The 21,470-nt window shown below is 30.5% G+C and overlaps 2 protein-coding genes across 2 annotated transcripts in view; both read right to left on the reverse strand.

Annotated features, from left to right (window-relative positions):
- LOC119682167 overlaps window positions 1–12,816 on the reverse strand; it is a 28,306-nt gene extending 15,490 nt beyond the window's left edge. Inside the window, exons 1-2 of the mRNA XM_038095530.1 lie at window positions 11,938–12,816; window positions 280–988 (exon numbers count right to left, since the gene is read on the reverse strand). Of these exons, the coding sequence (XP_037951458.1) occupies window positions 280–651 (372 nt within the window). The 5' untranslated portion in view covers window positions 652–988; window positions 11,938–12,816. The remainder of the gene's footprint in view (window positions 1–279; window positions 989–11,937) is intronic.
- LOC119676395 (sterile alpha motif domain-containing protein 5-like) overlaps window positions 661–21,470 on the reverse strand; it is a 21,774-nt gene continuing 964 nt past the window's right edge. Inside the window, exon 3 of the mRNA XM_038087632.1 lies at window positions 661–988. Within this exon, the coding sequence (XP_037943560.1) occupies window positions 661–988 (328 nt within the window). The remainder of the gene's footprint in view (window positions 989–21,470) is intronic.

A 21,470-nucleotide genomic window follows, 5' to 3' on the forward strand; every position in this document is an offset into this window, starting at 1 on the left:
AACAGTCAGACAGAAATTGCACTTTAAATGCTCACCAAGCATACTTTACAGAAAATATGCAAAAAATATTTATATATATGCGAATGTATATTGAAGGATACTGGCAGCTAGCCATACCACAATCTGCCAGCGTACCCAACGGTACTGCTATGGCAAGAAAATGCATGAAACTGCCACATTTGACCCACATTGTAAATATTTAGCGGTCTTACTTTTCGTTGCATTCCTTACTTTGGTAGACAATAATTGAGTTACAATATCTACCTATACTATACTCACCGGTGTTGAATAAGGATGCGCTGTTAAACGTATGCCATCCGCTTCGAGATGTCGCTTCATCACAGCTTGTAGTTCCTTCATTGTGGTGGGTGTATCACATTCTGAGCTTAATATTTCATTGCTATTACTTAAGGCCTTTGGATCATTGATCATCACGTAAACAATTGCCGCACCTTTCTCCCTTAGCGTCCGTACACTTTTCAGTAGTTTACTGCGGTGCTGTGCATTGTCCACCCCGATTGCATCTAAATCGATTTCTCCGATTTGCTTGCATATTTCTAATTCATCATAACCATTCTCCATGAAACTTTCCGCATATTGACTGAGTCCAATGGCGCGTAGCCATTCACAGACAATGTTGTTGTGCGGCATGTTTTCGTATCACGTGGCTATCGGTGCGCTAGGCGGTAACTCAATGTCGAGTGGTGCGAAACTCACTTTTGGCACTTTAATAGCGGGCTTTATTTTCGTTTGTCCTGTGGTATTCGTTGCAGTTGCTGCTAAAAAGGATATTGCGGCTTCCGATTTGGATGATGCTGTTTTCGCAACTGCTGTATTGGGCGTTGAGCTGGAACTAGAGCTGCTAATACTTGAATTTGTTGCTGCTGTATGAGCTGAACTACTACTGTTGGTTGTTGCCTTCATAGCATCGAATTTGAATTTTGGTAAGTAAATGTCTCGGTTTCGCTTAATGCATTTACTTCGATTGCTGCAATTAAATGAGAAACTGAATTATTTATAGGTTTTATCTATCGTAAGTGCATTTAAATTTATTTGCAATTCATAATTATATAAAAATTGTAATATTTTAAAGGAAATTTGGTAGACAACCACTATGAAATAATTTTAATCGTTAAAAATAATGTTTTTTTAAATTATAAAATATTTAATAATTTATTGTTTTTATAACCAAATATTTTTTTATAATAATTTTGTTTTTTAAACCGATTAATTGGTTAATAGTTAAATATTACACTTTTTAAATAAACTTTTCTCTGGAAAAGACTATAGAATATAGTCGAAATATAGGTTAAAATAAAGCCTTTCAAAAAAAAAAATTTTTTTTTAAATGCCATATTGTTAAACTATTGAGCAATTAGCCCGTTTAGAAACAAAATTATTAATAAAATTATAAAAATAGAGCACCAAAAATTTTTGGTGAGGATTCATCCTTGAAATCATGTATACACAAATTCGAAGAAAGTACTTGAAAGAGTGGCAAGATTTTTGATATATCTATAGCACATAAATAGTATAATGAACATATTTTTAAAGTAATTTTTATACAACTATTTATTACGATCTGTCAAAAGTGCTCAGTCTGTATAACTTAAAGTTATAGGTTATGTGGAAGAACAAGATAACGTCAAAAGAGAATTTCAAACAAGAAATTGGTTTCAACAGTAGTTCAAAAGGATATTGGTATATTACACATTACCACTTTAAAACGAGATAATTAATTTTGTGATTGTAATAGTTAAATTTGCAACTGTGTATCCTTTAAACATATTATGCAATTCAGAAAACCATCCATTATCATTTCTCTTGAAATCTCTAAATTGTATACTATGTTTTATTTAGCAGACATTCAATCTCAGCAGAAGATAAACTATAAATTCTTTGAAATATATTTGATTTTGAACACCATTTATATTTAAAAATATAAGATTAAGTTATTTTATCTGAAGAAGAGTATGAGGTCACTCAGATATCAAAATATATATTCATATAGCAGCATACAACTGTTTCAGTCAGTTTACAGTTTTTTATAAACAGTTTTACTTTAATTTGTTAATAGCTGCATGTTAATATAGCAGTCATAAGCAGTTTTCAAAAGGAATGAGCCTTTATTTATGAATGACTATCTATAAGTATTTGTCGTATATATCAACCACTCATCTCTGATTGTAGTATAAGTTTATTCACAACATAGAAAATAGTTTGCATCCGAAAGAAGTTCCACAGACGCTATATTCCGTATAATCCAAGTGCGTTCAACTGCGGTAGTGTGTCCCTCCTCTAAAAAATGGAATTGTGATTGTTGAAAGGTGAATTTTGCTTAAAAGATGACATTCTTTTAGCATTTGAAAAGCAGGGACGGTAAACATTACCAACTTTCTATAATAATCGCAGTGTTCAGCTACATAGAAGAACGTACCCATTTATTTTCTATTCTATTTAATATGTCTAAATTTAGTTATAGACGTTTTTTAAATCACTAAACTCTTTGAAACCACCACTTTTGATGGCATAGATCTTATCTTAAAGTTCATCAATGACATAACATATTCATAAACTAAGTTATATATAATTCTAATAAATACTTTTATAATATATAAGCTGGTATAACTACGGATCTAAATGAATTGAAGAGTTTTCCATAAACATATATTTACATGAAAATTTTTATCAATTTGTATGTCAAAAAATAAATTATTAAATAACTCCCAACAAGCAAAAACAATTGATTCTTTGGCAATTCAGAAAATCCTTTTGCCTTCCAAATGCATTTCGTCATCAAATATAATTATATAACCGAACAATTAAAGTCATTGATAATAAAATTTCCATATAAAATTCAAAAGAGTTATCAGAGCATAAAAGACATTTTAATGTCGATTTAAAAACAGGAAAAATTTAAAATAATTGAATTTACAAAATTATAACAAAACCAAATTGTCTATTGTTTCAAACGTCAAACAACAGTTTTTCAAGGATTGTCAAACAAAAATATTCTTGAAAATATCCTGCAAGAATAAAATCTTTATCAAATCAAAATTTTATGCATATTTTCACTAAACATGAAGATACTTAATGTTGAAATTGCCTATCTGCATACTTACTTTTCTATGCATTTGTATTTTTCTATTATTTGTCATTTATGTAAAGCGCATGAAAGGATTCATTTATAACTGGCTTAATACAGGAAAAAGGATATCAATTTGTGTTAATGTCAGTACAGCACACTGCATGAGACAAACAAGTGACCATAGTTGCTCTGACCAACAGCAACATCATCACAAACGACCATTAATATTTTTCTTCTATTATTGGTCGGTCTAAGGACAACTAAAATGTTACACAAACAAAAAGTTTATATATACATATATATATATATATATTGTATATTCAAATATGGATTGAGCAATGGCTTGGAGCATGTTGTGTGACCACTTGCATATGAATAAGCCACTTAAAATGACAGATGTACTTGTCAACTACAACAAAAACAAATATTATGAAAATGCAAAATACTTAAACCAAATCCTACTTAGAGTTCTGTGTGGATCCAACTACAATCAGCATAGATGTAAGAGAATATAAATATACATAACGAGACAATGCATAAAATCGACCTAAATAATATTTATTCGTTGAGTTGTCTGCCCATTTCTGTTGGATTTGTGCACATACGCAAGGATGTGCTGAGAGGGACTCAATTCTGTGTGATGTTCTATTTAATATATGTACTTGAAATACGTATACATTATAATAAATAAACAAGTGGCGAAATCGGAACATAAAGGACACTTCAAATCAAGTGTGAATATTAAATGTCTCAGTCAAATTAAGCTAAGATAACTGACAAGGATTTTACCGGCATACTTAAGTAAAACAAATTGGAAATAATAATAGCTAGAAGATAGTTTTAATTGTGAAGAGGAAAAATTATTTTTAGTGAAATACAGTCACATTCGAATAATATTTTTTTTATTCTAATTTCCATTATAAATAACTCTAACATCATCTTAGTACAAATCATCTTAGGGATATACAAATAAAATATAACAATTAAATATTAGTTTATTTTGTTGAAGCTGTTTTGAGCTAGTGCACATAAGCACTTATACTCTTTTTTAACTCGAGGTATTTTCAAAACCCCTCTTTACACTTTAACTGGATTATTGTTTATCACTTCGTCAGACTAAGCAATAATTGACCTGAGATCTGCATACCTCCCCGAGGAGCCTGTAACCATTTTGAGATTTGATAACGCGGCGTTGGTAAATCTGTTAGTTTTCGCAAATAATTTCAGGGCTCTATGCTTTATGTATTTTTTGATGGAATCAATCTTGATGTCCTTGAGGATGTCATTCGTTCTAATGTACCATGGAATTTTGAAAACTCTTCTCAGAGCCTGGCTTTATGCAATTTCTAACTGGTGAATAGTAGTGGTTGAAGCTATGCTAAACGCTATACAACCATATAGAAGTGACGGACGAATTATTTGGTTATATATCAGTTTCCTGTTCTTAGCATAGAGATTTTCGTTTCTGATAAGCGGTTAGAGGTGATGAAGAATTTTAGCACAGCTAATTCTTTTCAGTTAAACATGTTTAAGCCATCTGAATCGTTTGTCCAACGTGATGCTGAGATATTTAACGCTATCCTCCCAGTTTATCACCATATCACCCACTTAGTACAAATCATCTTAGGGACGTACAAATAAAATATAACAATTAAATATAAGTTTAGTTTTGTTGAATTTTTAATATCCATCAATGTGCATTATTTTGTAATTTGTTATGTCCAATTTTTTTATATTTTTCATTGATTATTTACTACTTAATCCTTTAGTTGAGCCTAACAACTCGTTTATGGGTTTCGACTTGGTCTAGCACATCTCTCTAAAAAAGTCTTTTCAATCTTTTCAGTACACTGACTTAAGTATATTTTTATGTATATTTTTTTATCCTTTAATATGACGTATAGATATTTTTATATACATATCAGGACATCTTTGGCTGTGTATTAAACTAGTTGTACTACTCATAAACAATCAGTTTTATCTTTTTATCAGCGCACATGTCGCTATACCCGATATCACCTTTAAAAAATTCTTTTGAAGTCCTAATTGCATCCAAATTAATGCTGTTCATATTATACGGATATTTTAAAAACCGAAGTGGTTCGATTATTCGATTAATCGGATAGCCATGTAGTCTCCTGAATTGAATAAAAATCTGTTTTTTTGTAAATTTGGGGTCTTCGAATATCCGGATTTGTAAATATTATTCGCAGTGATATTATTCGGAGCAAAAGTAAAGGGAGAAAACAATTATCCTCTAAAAACAAATCTTTTATAAAATTCTGGGTACCGCTTCATTATATGTATATGGTACATGTGATGTTGAACACTATGTGAGTTATCGAGACAATTCAACTAATCTTAACAATTGCAAGATCGATATTGCTGCCTTTGAAATGCATTCATAATGCCGCAAAGAACTTTACTGATATCTTAACATATTATTGTACAAACAATATTATACAAACAAACCTTGAAATCTTAGGAGAAGTCGACTACATGTATTCATTTGTTAACAAATAGATACCACTTTAATAAGCAAAAATTTAACAATCTCATTAAGATACTTTTTGTGGTGGTCTCAAAGCAAATTTGCTATTGTTTCAGTGTAAATTAAAAAAATATGCCGATTAAATATTCCCTTCAAGTATCTCTGCTATATCTGCTTCGAAATAAAAGAAAATACTTTATATCAGCTTTATTAATATTTAATAAATGCTAAATTTAGAATAAATATGTTCTATTCTGCAGAGATTTTTTATCAGTTGCAAGTCCTATCCTTTAAAAATGACTTAAACATAAACATAAAGTTCAAAATAGTTTAGAACTCTGGAACCCAAAATAGCTGCTTTAGAAACGTAGCCTTATATAACAGTCGAAAATTTGACATATAGATATATATAACGTATATATACATATCAGAACATTTTCAAGAGTGTGTTGACAACACGGGGTCTTAACAATATCATACACTCTTCATCCGTTTTCTATTTATTATTTATTTACAAGTTTTTGAGAAGGAGGCTTAAGTTTTTAGGTCTAACGACCATAAACATAGCCCGGAAAGCAGCGCAGCCAGACAACGCCCATTCTAATGACTCACAATCATCAATTGGCTTTCAATTCAATCCCGAAGCTACTTAAAAACTCCTTATTGACTTATTGACGTGTTTATTAACTAAGCACATGAGTAGTTCGATAAATTTCTACTTAAGTTAAATAAATATAATATATATTTACATTAAATTTATACAATCTTTTCGAAACACCTTCTTTAATTTTAATTCCGTACCATCAAATAAAATATAGAACTCTGTCAAAATATTTCACATTTTGATAATGTACTTAGCTCAAGAGTCTGCTAAATGCTTTTCAATATCTCTTATTAAATGTGTTAACAAATGATGGATTTAACTTATCTTTAGTTGAAATTAAATACACCGAAAAGGCTTGCCTTAAATTACATTTCAATACATAAATTTCTACTTATTCACTTTGTGTACTTATCACAAGCATAAAGATACATACGTATTCATATGTTTATGAATGCATTTTCTACTCTCCAATCAAAATCATTCATTTCCAGAATTAAGTTTTGAGCCATGTTTATTCCATCCGACAAGTGAACAAATTATACTAATATGTAATCCTATTTAAACTTAATTTTCTTAAATGTTATAAATTCTCATATCTCTTATTTACAGCTTTCAAATAAATGGATTTGTTAATTCATATAAACAAGCAAATTATAAGGACTTGCTTTGTGCTGAAACATGCGAGTGTGCGAACATTGCATTTCTGCCAAGTAATTTTATACAATAAATCTGTTGGAAATACAAATTTACTTAATTTGCTCCAATAATAACATAAAGTACTATAAATAAATTTTTGGGAGTTAGAGATAGAGATGCTATATTTTCCTTTATGAATATAAATGAATCTCTAAAGTCAACTATTTTTTCAATTATATTGAAGTTAAATTTTAATTACTTAATTATATTGTTATAAACTTCCAAAGTTAAATTAATTAAAAAATTAAAAATTAATTGAAAAAAAATAATCTTCATAAAAAATTTTTGATTATAGTTGGTAATGATGATGAAGTCTTTCGGACAATTCAAACCCACAATTAGTTTTCAACTCAATAAAAAGCAACTTTTACTACTAAAAGTCTTTCATTGACTTATTGAGATGTTAATTAACTAAACACACGAGCACTTCGACTTTGATAAAATTCACTTAATTATTAAATTTTCATATTTTATGATGAAGTCAGTAACAATCACCACAAAACGGATCGATTTTTCGAATGCTATATGTTTTTATTTCAAATCGAATGTCATTGAACCCTTGGTAAAAATTTTGGAAAATAAATTAATTTATAGTATTTATTTTGAATTTTTGATTGTAAGTCGATAAACAAACAGAACGTACGATATGCGAATATACACCTACAGATGCTTCATCCAATCATAAAGAATAATTTCTTAATGCAAGTTAATACTATAATATTCTTAGCGCTAATTTTAGCTTGCACAATGCCCCATACCAAGAAGATGTGAGAGCAGGCTTGCATCTAGTGATCGTGGAGGCTATTTTATGATCTAAACAAATCGTCTTATCTCAATTACTCTCGTCTTATTTCAATTACTGTTCTCTTTCTCAATTATTGGTTTGCGTTCTAAAACTATTATGAATTGTATATCGCGTATTTTGTAAAACGGCACACTCTGTCTGTCTCCGAAATCTTTTATTGGCATGGTTTCAGAATACTTTCAAATCTTTTTGCATCAACCTTGGTGCAGAAACTACTACAGAAAGAACCAATAAACCTTTAATGCCGTACATAGGTTAGGTTAGGTTATACCGATGATTCCCAGTAGATCCACTTAGGCCTATTGGCCCATTGTGATGCCGTATATAAATAATAAAAACCTCAGGGTTTAAAACCACCTAGAACCTTTTGCGATGCATAAAATGCTATTTATAGTCATATCCTGTAACTGGTACAGGTCTTCAAGGAAGGGGGCTCCTAAAGTACTAAGTCGCCGACGTGCATGAGCTGGGCAAAAACACAAAAGAGGAGATGCGCTCTCATCGTCCTCCCTACAGCTAATGCCGTACATGCTACCATAAAATATAGGTCATGATATCTTGTAATCACTCTTTCTCTCTCGCTTTTTCCCTCTCTCTCTCCTGCTTTATCCACCTCCCTCTCTTTCTCCTTCTACCACCAGATCTCTCTTATAGCACTTTAAAACTGGCTGAAGTTTAATTATGCCAACCTGGTCAATTAAAGTTCAATAATTTTAAATGCAACAATATTTTAAATTTCTAAAATTAATGGTGCAAAAAATATTGATTACACAAATACTAATTATACTTTTAACTTAAAATACTGAAATGCAGAAACTACCTCAATTATATACACTTTTAGGAATAACTTTTTACAATGGCGAGGTTCATTGCCCTATTGCTATACTCATTCTGTGAATTCTAATTAAAGTTTTTTTTTGCTATATATAATGACTTTGCTATTTTATGTTTACTTTTTAACTTAAAATTATTATAAAAATACACATTTTACCTATGAGCCTATCAGTTCTCACATATGAACTGATGCAGTCATTGGCTTCGAATGCATTGCGAATATTTTTCATTAGCTCCACACGAGCAGAACCGTTTCCACGTTCGCTTGGAACTGTAAACAAGATATAAACAAAACAAGTGGCAAAAGTATGCTGACTGCAATTCCGTATCAATTCCCAATCAGAGTTAATAATGCCAACAATGACTTAAGCAATGCACTAAATGTATAGGAATGAAGCCAATATTGTATTGTCATAAAGCTTTGTAAGGCTTCACTAACCTCAAATTGATATCAGTTGCCATATTATCCTTAAAAGCTGCCTACTAACTCACAGACAGTTTGTCACTGTATCGTAGAGACTTCTCCGCATAACAAGGCATGCTTAAAAGTACTTCACCACATGCAAATCACATCTAAACGAGATGCCACATATTTAGACAAACCTTTTCCAATGTCTAGTTTTCAGTATGTATATTTTTTTCAATTTTTGTTTGTTGTTGTTTTTAATTTTTATCTACAAAATGCAGCAGACAAAGTGTCTCGTAGTTATTAGTCTCGTCAGCAACCTTGGCCGTGAGTTTCAAACGTACACTGCACTCTAGTATGCCACATATCACATTACTTAGTGTGGATTGCATTCAAATTGCATATTGCATCAGGCAACGGCTTATGCGTGCCGTCGGCAAACGTTATAAGCTACAACATTTGTTGTGCTTTGCGATATGCAATTTTATTTTCATTTTCTTAAAGCCCTTAGAAGTGTAAGTTGCACTTACGCATACTGCTTATGTGCATCCTTAAACTTAAGGTTGCATACATTTGTTCCCCTCTGTTGCCTTGCAATATTTTCTGTTATACTCGTATTTGCATGTTCTGAAAGCAAAAATTTTGAGCGTACGTCATGCGATGTGGTGTAGGCTGCATTTTATTCATGCAACTGCATATTCAGCGGTAATCCTGCAATATGCAAGTGTTTCCTTTTTTCATTTATTTTTGTCATTTTTTTCCAGTAAGCCCCCCGCTGCAATATAAACAACCGCTTCATTGTTTTGTTTTAGATGCGGCACACATTACACCCAACAAGAACAGAAAAGAGTTAATTGAAAATACTAAATTTTCCATGTCTAGACAGAAAATTATGTGACAATTGTTTATATACGTATTTGTCTCATATTAAAATTAATTACTTAAGCTCGGGAAAAATGATTTTATGTGGGATATAGGAAACTTATTTTGCAATCGTTAATGGCTTACAGCAACTATCGCCGTAGAGGGATTATATAGTGTCATTGTTGATTTTAATTTGAAGAAAAATATAAATACATATAGGGTGAATATTAAAATTATGAAGAAAGGAATACAGGACAAGAAATTTTCTAGAAAAATTATGAATACGGACTATAGAGATCAGCAACCTACATATGGAGTAATGACAGTATTTCCTTATAATTTTTTGTCGCTATTTTTATAAAAAGAACAGGAAGCCTATTTTTAAAACAATATGTAAAAGCTAAACATATTCCATGAAATACATAACCATTATAACAACAATCCCAAGAATTTATTTAGACCTAATGGGCCATTAAGTTTAGCACTCACATTAGTCTATAAAAAAATATCTGTCATACTTTTCTTCTAAATATTGCTTTAAAAGAAAATATATCTTTTTTAAAATAGTTTATAAAATTAAAACAAATCTCGTCCTATATATAACAATTATAACGACGATTCCGAGAATCTACTTAGTCCTCACATAAGTACAAAAAAAGTGTCTATTGATCATGAAGGCATATGTCAAATAAAATAACCAACTACATTTTTTCAAAATAAGGGAATAAGTCTTTCTGTTAAACTTCTTGCGTCACATCTAACATGCCGGTAAAGTCAATATATCGCATGCCATCTAAGAAGACATAAAGATATCATACATATTCTACCCAGATACGCGAATTTAATAGAACGTGTTTTTAAAAGAAATAACTTTATTATTTCTAACAAGCTTAACATGCTTACAAGAATATTTTGTAAGATGTACTGTTCCTAGTTGATAGGAACATAGTACATAGTTTATTTTCTATATAATTTATTTAACTTGTAACATTCCAATATGGAACACTGCACGATTATCGAAAAAATCGTTATCCTATAACATCAAGAGAATATTATTTAATATGTCAAGATTGCGGGATTTAAAACAAAACATCTAGTTTTTACCTCTACAAAAGTCAGTTTATAACCAACAATTCCATCCTGGTAACTTAATAATACTTACAGAATATGCTCTGCAATATCGCATATATAAACAAACAGAACTATCGATTTACCTATGTGCACTTATAAACCTAAAAACCTTCGTGAACATCCTTTATACCCACTTTGTGTTACTCTTTGATAATATAACTTATACAGTATACCTATTTTTTCGAATATGTTGTCGTCAGATTTAATGGGATCGCAAGAGAATAATAATTGATAATTTCTTAGACCACGTACTCTTACTATTGATAATCCAATTCTTATTCATTGTCGTCTTTTGCAAATAACAATTGCAGTTTAATATTTGTAGTGATCATGTTCAATATGAAAAATTTAAATATTATATACACACCAAAAATAATTCTTATAATCTATCTAGTATAATCTATTTCCATTAGAAATGTTAAACATTATTTTATTCTTAAATATTAAATAACATTTCTCTTCAACAATATTCAGTAACATTAATGCAAAAATCTACCAAAACGAATACTCAAGCTCCCAAAAATACCTTAGGACTGTCTACAATTAAACTACTGTGATTGTATCAATAATCTGTTCTATTACACCATAAAATTTTAAATATATGATTCTCAATTCCTTCTTTATTGTATCAATAATCTCTTCTATTACACCATAAAATTTTAAATATATGATTCCTGATGATCCTTCTTTATAAACAAATATTGGAAACTAAATAATATCCAATATCCTTTAGGATATATTAATATATAGGATAAATATATTAATATTAAATTTAGTATTCTAAAGGATACTAAAGGATTAAGTTTTGTTCGTTTTTATAGTTTTTTTCGTCATATGTTAAGTAAGCTCATGTGAACACTGAATGCTTGCATAACCGGAGGGAAGGTGTTTACATACTAAAGGACATAAATAGATAAATATATATAAATAGATATAAATTAAGTACATACTGTTTATAAATTTTGAGAGTAATGCTTGCTCATTTAATCGATATAAAATAATGATAAATCACACTTACCGCTTTGTTCACTTAATGTAAAATCCTTTTAAATTAAATCTATTCTAAATTCCAAGCTTAGCCCTAAGACTATCAGATAATAGAAGTATTGTTGAATTAAGGTAATTATTTTTGCCCTTAGATTAAATTGGCAAAACTCATTGACACATAAAAACACAATCAAATTGCTTTACACACAATTTGAAGTCAGGAGGACACAAATTCATATATCACTTTTTCTTCTGATGGTGCTATTTGTACCGGAAAAAAAAAATAAAAATTTACGCGCCAAAAGTATTGCAGAAATGAATATGAAGTAACACCAAAAATTCACACTCAAGCACACACTATTAATATCGTTGAACTCTGTGAGAAACCACAAATTTTTTTGGCGCTAAAGGTACTTCAAATATGATCCACGTATCGCAATATGAAACAGGAAATGGACAACGAATCCTGTGAATCTTTAATTTTCTTTTTATTTGTTTATTTGTTTTATTTCACAAAGCGGCATAAAGTGATCAGCAGTAAACAGTAACCGGCGCAAATTGTCGAAGCGTAAAATTACAATTTAAGGCCACAACACCGCACTGAACACACCGTAACAAAAAAATGAACAGAAAATCTTTTGGCCGCAGGACCAACAAACGAAAACGTTTGCCCAGCAATCACACGACAACTGACATATAAATCAAAACTTGAAGACAACTTGATTGCAGGTTGATGCATCTGGCATGTGGCAGTAACAATGTAAGCACTAATATGTGAATACAAAAATGAAAAGATTTATAAAAAATAATAACAACTTTTTCCATATGCAACCAAACTTAAACGAAGCAAAGCAATGCGAAACGTAACGTTACAATACTTGCCGCACTTGCACGGAAAAAACGCAACCAAAGTATGCAGTGCACGCCAACAAACTGTGTGGAAGCCTGACAACGCTGTTACCAACAACTCCTCGAGGAAGGCGCAATATGAGAGAGCACATATACTCCACTATATATACATATAGAAATATAATTTTTTTTCTTCTTATCCAGTATTGTGGATGAGGAGATATGAGGGTATATGTAAACGCGTTGCAATGTAAGCGATACCAACGACACCAATTCATGTTAAACACACACCATTGCAACAACAAAAGCTGCAACGGCTGCGGTTGCCACTGCTGCCTACCAACACTAAGCCTACGAGTTTGTTAATAAGACAGGGACGTTAGTAGGCAAATGAATGAGTTAAAAAACGAATATGAATGAATTTCTGCAGCCGAGTAAATTTATGTGTGCTTAATTGCTGAGACCAAAGGAAGGATGGTGTGTATGTGTAAGTGTGTAGGTGTAGGTGGTAGTAGGCATAAAGATGAAACATACACAAATCATGATGCAAATGGAGTAATATTTCTGTCTCTGCCTCCGTCCTTTCCGTTCTTGCCACTGTTCTTGCCATAACTCAACTGTTTTGCTGTTTTAGTTAATATTGCTGCGAAAGCTCTTTTGCTGATGAATAAAAATCTCAAAAATAAAATAAGTTAAAGCAGAAATAGAAGCGAACAGAAAAATATAACAAAACAAAACAAAAAAAAAACTTCATATGAACAACAACAATTAGCAACAACAACAACAGCGCTATGACTACAACAATCAGCAAACACATATGCAACACTAATTTCATATCAGTGGCAGCAGCAGCAGCAGCATCGCTTCGATGTTGTTGTCCTCATTTGGTACGTAATTCATAAACGGCAGCATTACTGCTTGACTTTTGCGGTGGTCGGAAAGCGAAAATTGTTGTCGACGATAACAGTTATGTTGACGTTGATGATGACACATGCACCGCAAATAAACGTCATCAACAACACAACACAACGCAGCAACAACAACAACAGGCCACACTTTTAGGCTGATACTTAAAAGATTGTGCGAGCAACATTTTACCGAGGACTTTGGGCCAAATTATTTGATTCTCTTTTGTTTTGAGTCATTTTTTAATTTTTTTTTTTTTAACAATGTCTGCATGAAATTAAATAAGGATTTTTGTTACATTTCAAGTGCTTCATTTTATATACAGCGTGTTCCACAATCTCCATTGCACCCTAAATATACATATATGCTGATCAAAACAAGCGATTAATCCCATAAATTTTTATAAACAGGCTTATATAGTCGTAACATCTATCATTTCTAATAATATATTTAATTAGCAAATATCTGAATATTAGTCACGTTTTCCGTACAAAAATATTATATGTAATTGAGTCAAAACAATGCAATTATCTAGTAATTGAATTTAATTAGAAGAATGCATTCTAAAATTTTTCAGTGTGGGAATCGTGTGCACGCCTTGGTAAAAGTTGGCTTAGAAGTAGTTGTTGTCTAAATACTAAGTCCTTTGTATTCTAATATATGTTTTTCCATTGATAAGTATAGCATAGTTATAGAGCTATTAATCTTTACGCTCCAATAGATCAAATTTATCCATTTTGATTTTCTAGGATACAGTCATCAATATATAAAATTAGTCCATTTTGATTTCCTAGGACATAGTTTTAGTGGGTTCAAATATTTCACTGTGACAGTCGATGCTCAACACTTACCGAAAAAAAATATTTATAAAAAGAAAGCGAAAAATAAGATGACAAAAACAAAACAAACAACAAATTTTTAGAAATGCAAATGGATAAAAATTATTCTATTTCTTCATTACTTCATAAAACACGAATTGGTATCTAAAGCACTTTTACTCAAGTTATAGAGGATTTACAAATCCTCTAACTCTAACTCTAATTAATCTCTATAACATGATTAATTCCATTTGTTATTTCTAGTCTTCGAATAAATTAATATTATGTTACAATGTCCTTGCTAGACGACGACCAATTTTCAATCAAAATTTCTTTCTATTTTCAAACTTTTAACTTGTAATGAAAAAAACTACAATTTTGTATTTAACGTGAACATGACTAACTGTATAACATAGCATAACATTGCCCTAACATAGCCCTAACATAGCCCTAACATTGCCCTTACATGACCCTAACATTCATATTTGAGTGGCGTTAATCACTTATTATACGCGTAATAATGTGAATGTGTTTTTTTGTACTTTTAATTGTTATAATTCATGCAATATCATATTTTCATCATTGACTTATGTTAATTACTTTAGCAAATGATTTAGAAGATATTCAAATGCGTTTCTTAAAACACCCTGTATTTATTTACTTAAACAAGTGTTGTGTTTTTGATGTGTGACCAAATATAAAAAACCAAAAATTAATAAAAAGAATTCCAAAAAAAAAAAAATAAATATAAACAAAGCACAAAAAGAATTGAAAACAAAATAAAATCATAAATAAAAGGCTTCCGTTCAAGCACAGTACTTCACACAACCACATATACAGACAAACATGAACATGTACACACACACCTACAAAAAGTAACAAGGCATACGTATCAGGTTATTCATATGCAAACGTGTCATAAAGCATAAAACCAAACGCCGAAATGTCCTCTCCAACTGCACGTCATATCAAAACACAAAAACAAAAAAAATGCAGCTGCATATCCTTAGAAATATTTAAAAGACAGATAGCGAAGGAACAGCCTGACAGACAAGCAGACAGACACACACACACAATCAACGTGGGAAGCTGTGTTAAGCGTAAACTTCTTGTGTTAGATTTCTGATACGCTATGTGCCGTTAAGCCCAAATGCCACATGTATACGCATACGAGTAACGAAGCCACATGTTTTCTTGCCAATGTGTGTAATTTTTTTCCCCTACTTTTTTGTTGTTGTTTATATTTTGTTTGCTTCTTTTTTTAGGTATATATGAGTCCACATATTAATGACAATCTAAGCTTAAACTTAAAGCATTGCAGAGTATCTTTTATTTATTGTTTTTGGACATTTTTTTGAAGAATTTTTGTTGGAATTTTTTTTTTATTTTTCGCACTTTTATTTATTTACTTAATTGTTGTCTTTATTGTTTTAATTTTATGGGTTGTCTTTTTATGCATATTCATCATGCCTTTAAGTGCACTTCTGTCTTTCATAATGTAGCTACGGTGTGTTTTATCGTTATTTCTACCGCCTTCCCCACAACGCGACACAAATCTTTCAAAAGGCTTAAAATATTGAAGAAAATTTTTGAGAATATGTAATAGATAGCATTCGAATTTGGTTTTAATTGTGGTATATAAATACATATACTCGTATATATGTACACTGTATAAATTTAAATATGAGTGCATTGAAATGAATACATATTTAAGTATCTTAAAATTGGAACACGTGATATTGCGATTGAATCCAAATGTCGCCGATTTGTAAAGATTTCAAGTGCACTCCATAAAGCCAACAGCTATGAATTTTTGTATTTTGTGAAGAACTCACAGTTGAAAGAACTAAAGAGTTTGCCATCCCGAATCATCGATGACGCTTGAGTCTGTCTGGTAACAGTCTAAAACCAGAAAGTTCAATAATTTTTCTTAAATTGAATTTGATATAATGTGGAAAAAGGATGCATATATTTGAGACTTTAATATGTAGTCATCTGTCACATTAGATTAAATTTGTTAGTTTAATTTAATAATTAATTAATGTATCTAATTGTAGAGCACTAAAAAATTGATTTAATTTTATTTAGGTACTTGCTTAATTATTGCAATATATTTCAATTAAGTGAAATAAGATCTTATGGTTGGGTTATTTTATATTTGTTTTATTACATATATACTTAGTTGGCCAATACATACGTAAGTCATCCTTGATCACGTCTATTAGTCTCTATCAACCAGCCCGATCAGTAGTTTGCTGTCGCTAGTAATAAAACTAACACATTGTTGATGACATGGTATTTTCACCGAAATTGCGAACGCTCTTCTACCGCGTTTTCCACCAACGGCTACGAAATCAAACACCTTTCTAGTCGGAGCATTTTCTTCCATTCCGAGCTAACGAAGCCTCTGAATTTATATACGCTGAACTACGTTAATATCGAGGTATGACTCATACGAGATCAAAATTATGTTTAAGAATATTACTACGTTTTAGTGACTTTAATGTATATTTGTTGGCAAGGACTTATATGAAGAAGACTTCCACAACCATGTTATTATATTCAAACAGATGTGATATATAAACTTTTGTTTATAACTTTTCTTTGCTTTCATGCATGTAGAATAGTTGTAAGGTAGTGATTTATTTTGTTAATTCCTTTTATTTATATTGCAGCGTGTGTGCCTAAATAAATACTAATGTGTAATGAGATAATAACCATAACGAAACATATGTTGCGCAGTATATGCCTAAATAAACACTAATTTACAATAAGATGATAACTATAATGAAACAATTATTGCGGCTTATGCACCTAAATAAATAGCATAGAATAATTAATTATGTTCCTGATTGAACATTTTAATTACTCTAAGATATGTAGGTACGTACATGTTTATACTTGAAAAACTTAACTAATTCATTGAACTTACTTGTGCAATTATCAATACTGCAGCTCTATCGTCGTTATATAAACCATGTAAAGCCGACCACGTTCCATATATCTCTTCTGTAATAAAAGAAGCCATATGCAGAAGGAGTTTTCAGTTAGTCAAATATTAAATCTTAAAAAAAAGTGTCATCAAAAATAAGTAGTCTTTGGAATGGTTTAATTTATAAATATCGTTCTATTCTTATCAAATCTATCAAACCTATCAAACTCTATCAAAAATATTGCTATTCAAAGATATAGCAGAATTTTGTAATAATCAGGCATGATTTTCGATATAATCACAGCATTAAATAAACTGATTAAATTTTGTTATAAATCATTAATTCGTTTTAGTATAAAGGATATTAAATGATATGATATTTAAGACAATTTTCATAATTTTATATCTTGGTTATAATATTTACCACTTGGAATTATAATTCATAAATACTAATTTTCTCCGTATTTGGTTTTAAATCTGTAATAATACACGTTTTCTAACAATAATAATTTGCAGAGATAAAAGCGTACCAAATAAGCTTTAATGTGCTGCTATTAAACACTTTCTTAATTTGATACTACATAAAGACTGCATATTATCTTTTTAGAATGTATATATTTAATATAAATTATTTACAAGAAGTGGTATTAAATGTCCCATATGGTAATGATGACTTTAAATCATTTTTAACCATTGCCGTGACACACTCACTCTGATAGTAGTAAATTTAAATATTGATTTATTAGATCTATAAACTCAATAACAGAGAGAATATATGATAAAGTACACTAATTTAGCTAGCAAAAAGTCTCTTCAAAACTTTATTGATTTAGCTTAATAATCTAGTGTCTAGTAGATCTACAAGCACAAAAATATAACTAATTTATTGAAATTTGGCCGACCATACAATGCCGTTCCGAGTATCATATATCAAGTAACATATAATTTGTTTAGACTGCAAGTGCCAGGCTTAGCACTCATGCCTATCAAATTAAAAACGATGACTAATCATGTTTTTCCACAAGTAGACAAGCCTGCATAAACTTTCAATGCACATTTTGCATTGAAAGTTAGCCAAATTGAAACATTCGAACCTTCGGACACATTTTGGGAATTTCATATTTCATGGTTATCCAGTTAAAAAGGTTCATATACGATTCAGCAGAGATATTTAAAATAATGAAATAATCATATTAAACATAATTTGATCACTCTTTTCCAATTGGAATTAGTTAACCCTAAGTGGCTTACGTTCTACTTCATGTACATTCCACACGAAGTTCACATCCCTTTTATATATATTGATTTCCTAACAGAGCATAAATATTGTTAATATAGAGGCACGCGAACTGAACCAAACTAATTGTGAAGGAAGAGAACTATAGCGCCTAAGAATTGTTTGAAAAAACCTGATTGCTTTGAAAGGAACCGTTTTTTATTTCTATATGCTACAAATAAGCTACGTTCCAAAGTAAATTTGAATTACTAAAAATAGATATTATAATAACACCGTATTTCAGCAACTAAGGTAAATCCTTCCCTATTATACTGTCAAAATTTGTAGACGCTTCAACAAGCAGAAATGAATTTTTCACATTTATAAAAGAATTCGATTTCGGGAACTAGACTTAGGCAGAAGAATTTGATTCAGACTGTTTGATACCTAGAATCTGCCTTACGCAAAAGGATTCGATATTAAAATCTAGATGATTTATATTTTTCCTTGAATACCTAGAATCAGCTTTACGCAAAAGGATTCGATATTAAAATCTAGATAGATTAAGTTTTGGCTATATTAATTTGCATTTTTCAAACCGCACTTTGCCTCTTCTCTTAGTTTTAAAAAATTGGGTTTGATTATATTTCGTACAACTTTCAATAATATCAGCTTTGTTTCCTCCACCGAGAATACCTACGATACTTTCTTAGAATAGTCCCAGTAGTCTTACATTCAAATTAATGAAATTAAATTAAGTACAGTTTACTCCCTGATCTAAAAAAATTTTGGCAGCGCTTAATTTGCTTTGATTGCTTATTATGAGAAACCAGAGCAAAGCTGCTCTCTCAGAACACTATCATCCTATAATTTTTAATAAATGTGTGACGATTGCTACTGAACAAATATACAAATAAACAGTAAAAACAGTTCTAAAGTAATCAATCTTTTTCTACGTGCTAATACAAACATGAGGCATACACCATCAAACAACTAATATTGTGACTTCCTTGCCAGTTGCAACATAGATGATAGATGAGTTCGGTAGATGAAAGAAGTTCCTCTCATACTATTTTAAATTCCAGTGCCCACCACCCTCCAACTTTTGATTGTTGTAATTCAAACCAAAATTATGTGCTTCTGTAACGTGAGTAATACTTCGAAACCACAGAATTATTCTTCTTAAAAGTCTTTATCATTTGATAAAGACAGCTTCAACTTAAAAAAAAAATAAATAAATGCATTTTTTGTGGTTTTTTAATGACCTTAACTTTAATATTAAAAAACTTTTCACCTAATCCTTGTTTCGATATCAAAATAATATGATAAAAAAAATTTAATATAAAATACTCTTCCATCTTAAATGTATTTTCCGTCTACCTTATATATACGTACTCTTGACCTGACCGCACATCTAATGATGTATATAAACCATAGCAAATGTATTACTTGCAAGTCTGTATCACATATCTGGTATATGGTATCCGGTAAGCTGTAAGTGAACCCAATAATACCATATACAAAGTAAATCCACCTAAGAGTTTTAAGACTTCTGATGCTATTTTGTGTACTTTCATGCTTTATTACCTTTTCTGTGCTATTTTTATTTCACTTTTCGGTTTGTTGTGATTATTTCAATATTTTTTCTTTTGAACGCTTAAGCTACATAAAGTAATTAAGCTGCAGTCGATTGCTGCAGTATTTCGCTCCAAAAACTATGCAAGGCTAAGGCTGCACCGGTAGGCCCAACACAATGCTGACGCAACACAATTGTGACTCTAACATGCTCTATTATGCAACACCACCCGCAGCTATATTCTCTACCATTACACTTCCCATTAAAGGAGCTGAAGCAGTGCGGCACATAAGAAGGTAAAAAGAAAAATGAGAAAAAAAGTGCTCTGTGTCTGCAATTTTCTCAAGAAGCAACACTTAAATGGCTTCCTATATGTTGTAAGCTGTAAACAAAAGCTGCCAGACTAAAAAGTAAAAGAAGTTTATGTTTTATGTTTCATGTTTTTGTTTATTTTTTATTTATTTTTTTTTTTTTGTATTACAAAATACATTTTTGTTTGTTGTCTTAATAAGATGAGATGGATGGATGTATAGGTGGTGATTTTGTTCTTAAAAAAAAAACTCAAAATAAAAAAAAATGAGGTAAAGAGTTCCAGACAAACACATGCGCCATTATGCAATTGAATTTCATTTTTTTTTGTACTCGATCTGGTACTCATATATACATTATTTTTTTTATACTCTTTTTAGTAGAAGTTTTTGTTCTTATGTAACAAATACTTTTCCGTTCCACTCACCACTACAGTTTATAGATATGTATATGTATTGTTTATTATATGTGTGCCCTCTTGTCTATGACGTATTTGTTTCTATGAAAAATGTCATTCAACTCCGGCATAATTGTACAAAAAATTAATAAAAAACTAAAAATATTTAAGCTTACTGCAACGAAATGGTTTACACTTTCTAAGACCTTTCTTTTAAATAATTACTCCTCTATAAGAAAATGTTAAAAAATTATCTCATAATTGGAAACCACACAACCCTCAACATATTTAAAATGGAAAGTTAAGTAAAAAAACAAATGAAGCAAAGGGTTAATGAAGAAAACAATTTATCTCGGAACTCCACTTGGTTAAAAAGTATCCGGAATTTATGTTATGAATGTTATAACATGTGCTGTATCTAACATAAAAATATCTTCCCAATTGAACATGTGCTAGTAATGGCTTTTATATGAAATTTTAGCGCCATCTAACGAAATGTATGTGAATCAATATGAAGTCAAAAGAAATCAAATGTTAAAAAATTTTCTCATAATTGGAAAT

The sequence above is a fragment of the Teleopsis dalmanni genome, chromosome 2, assembly GCF_002237135.1.
Source record: "Teleopsis dalmanni isolate 2A chromosome 2, ASM223713v2, whole genome shotgun sequence".
In the NCBI taxonomy this organism is placed as follows: domain Eukaryota; kingdom Metazoa; phylum Arthropoda; class Insecta; order Diptera; family Diopsidae; genus Teleopsis; species Teleopsis dalmanni.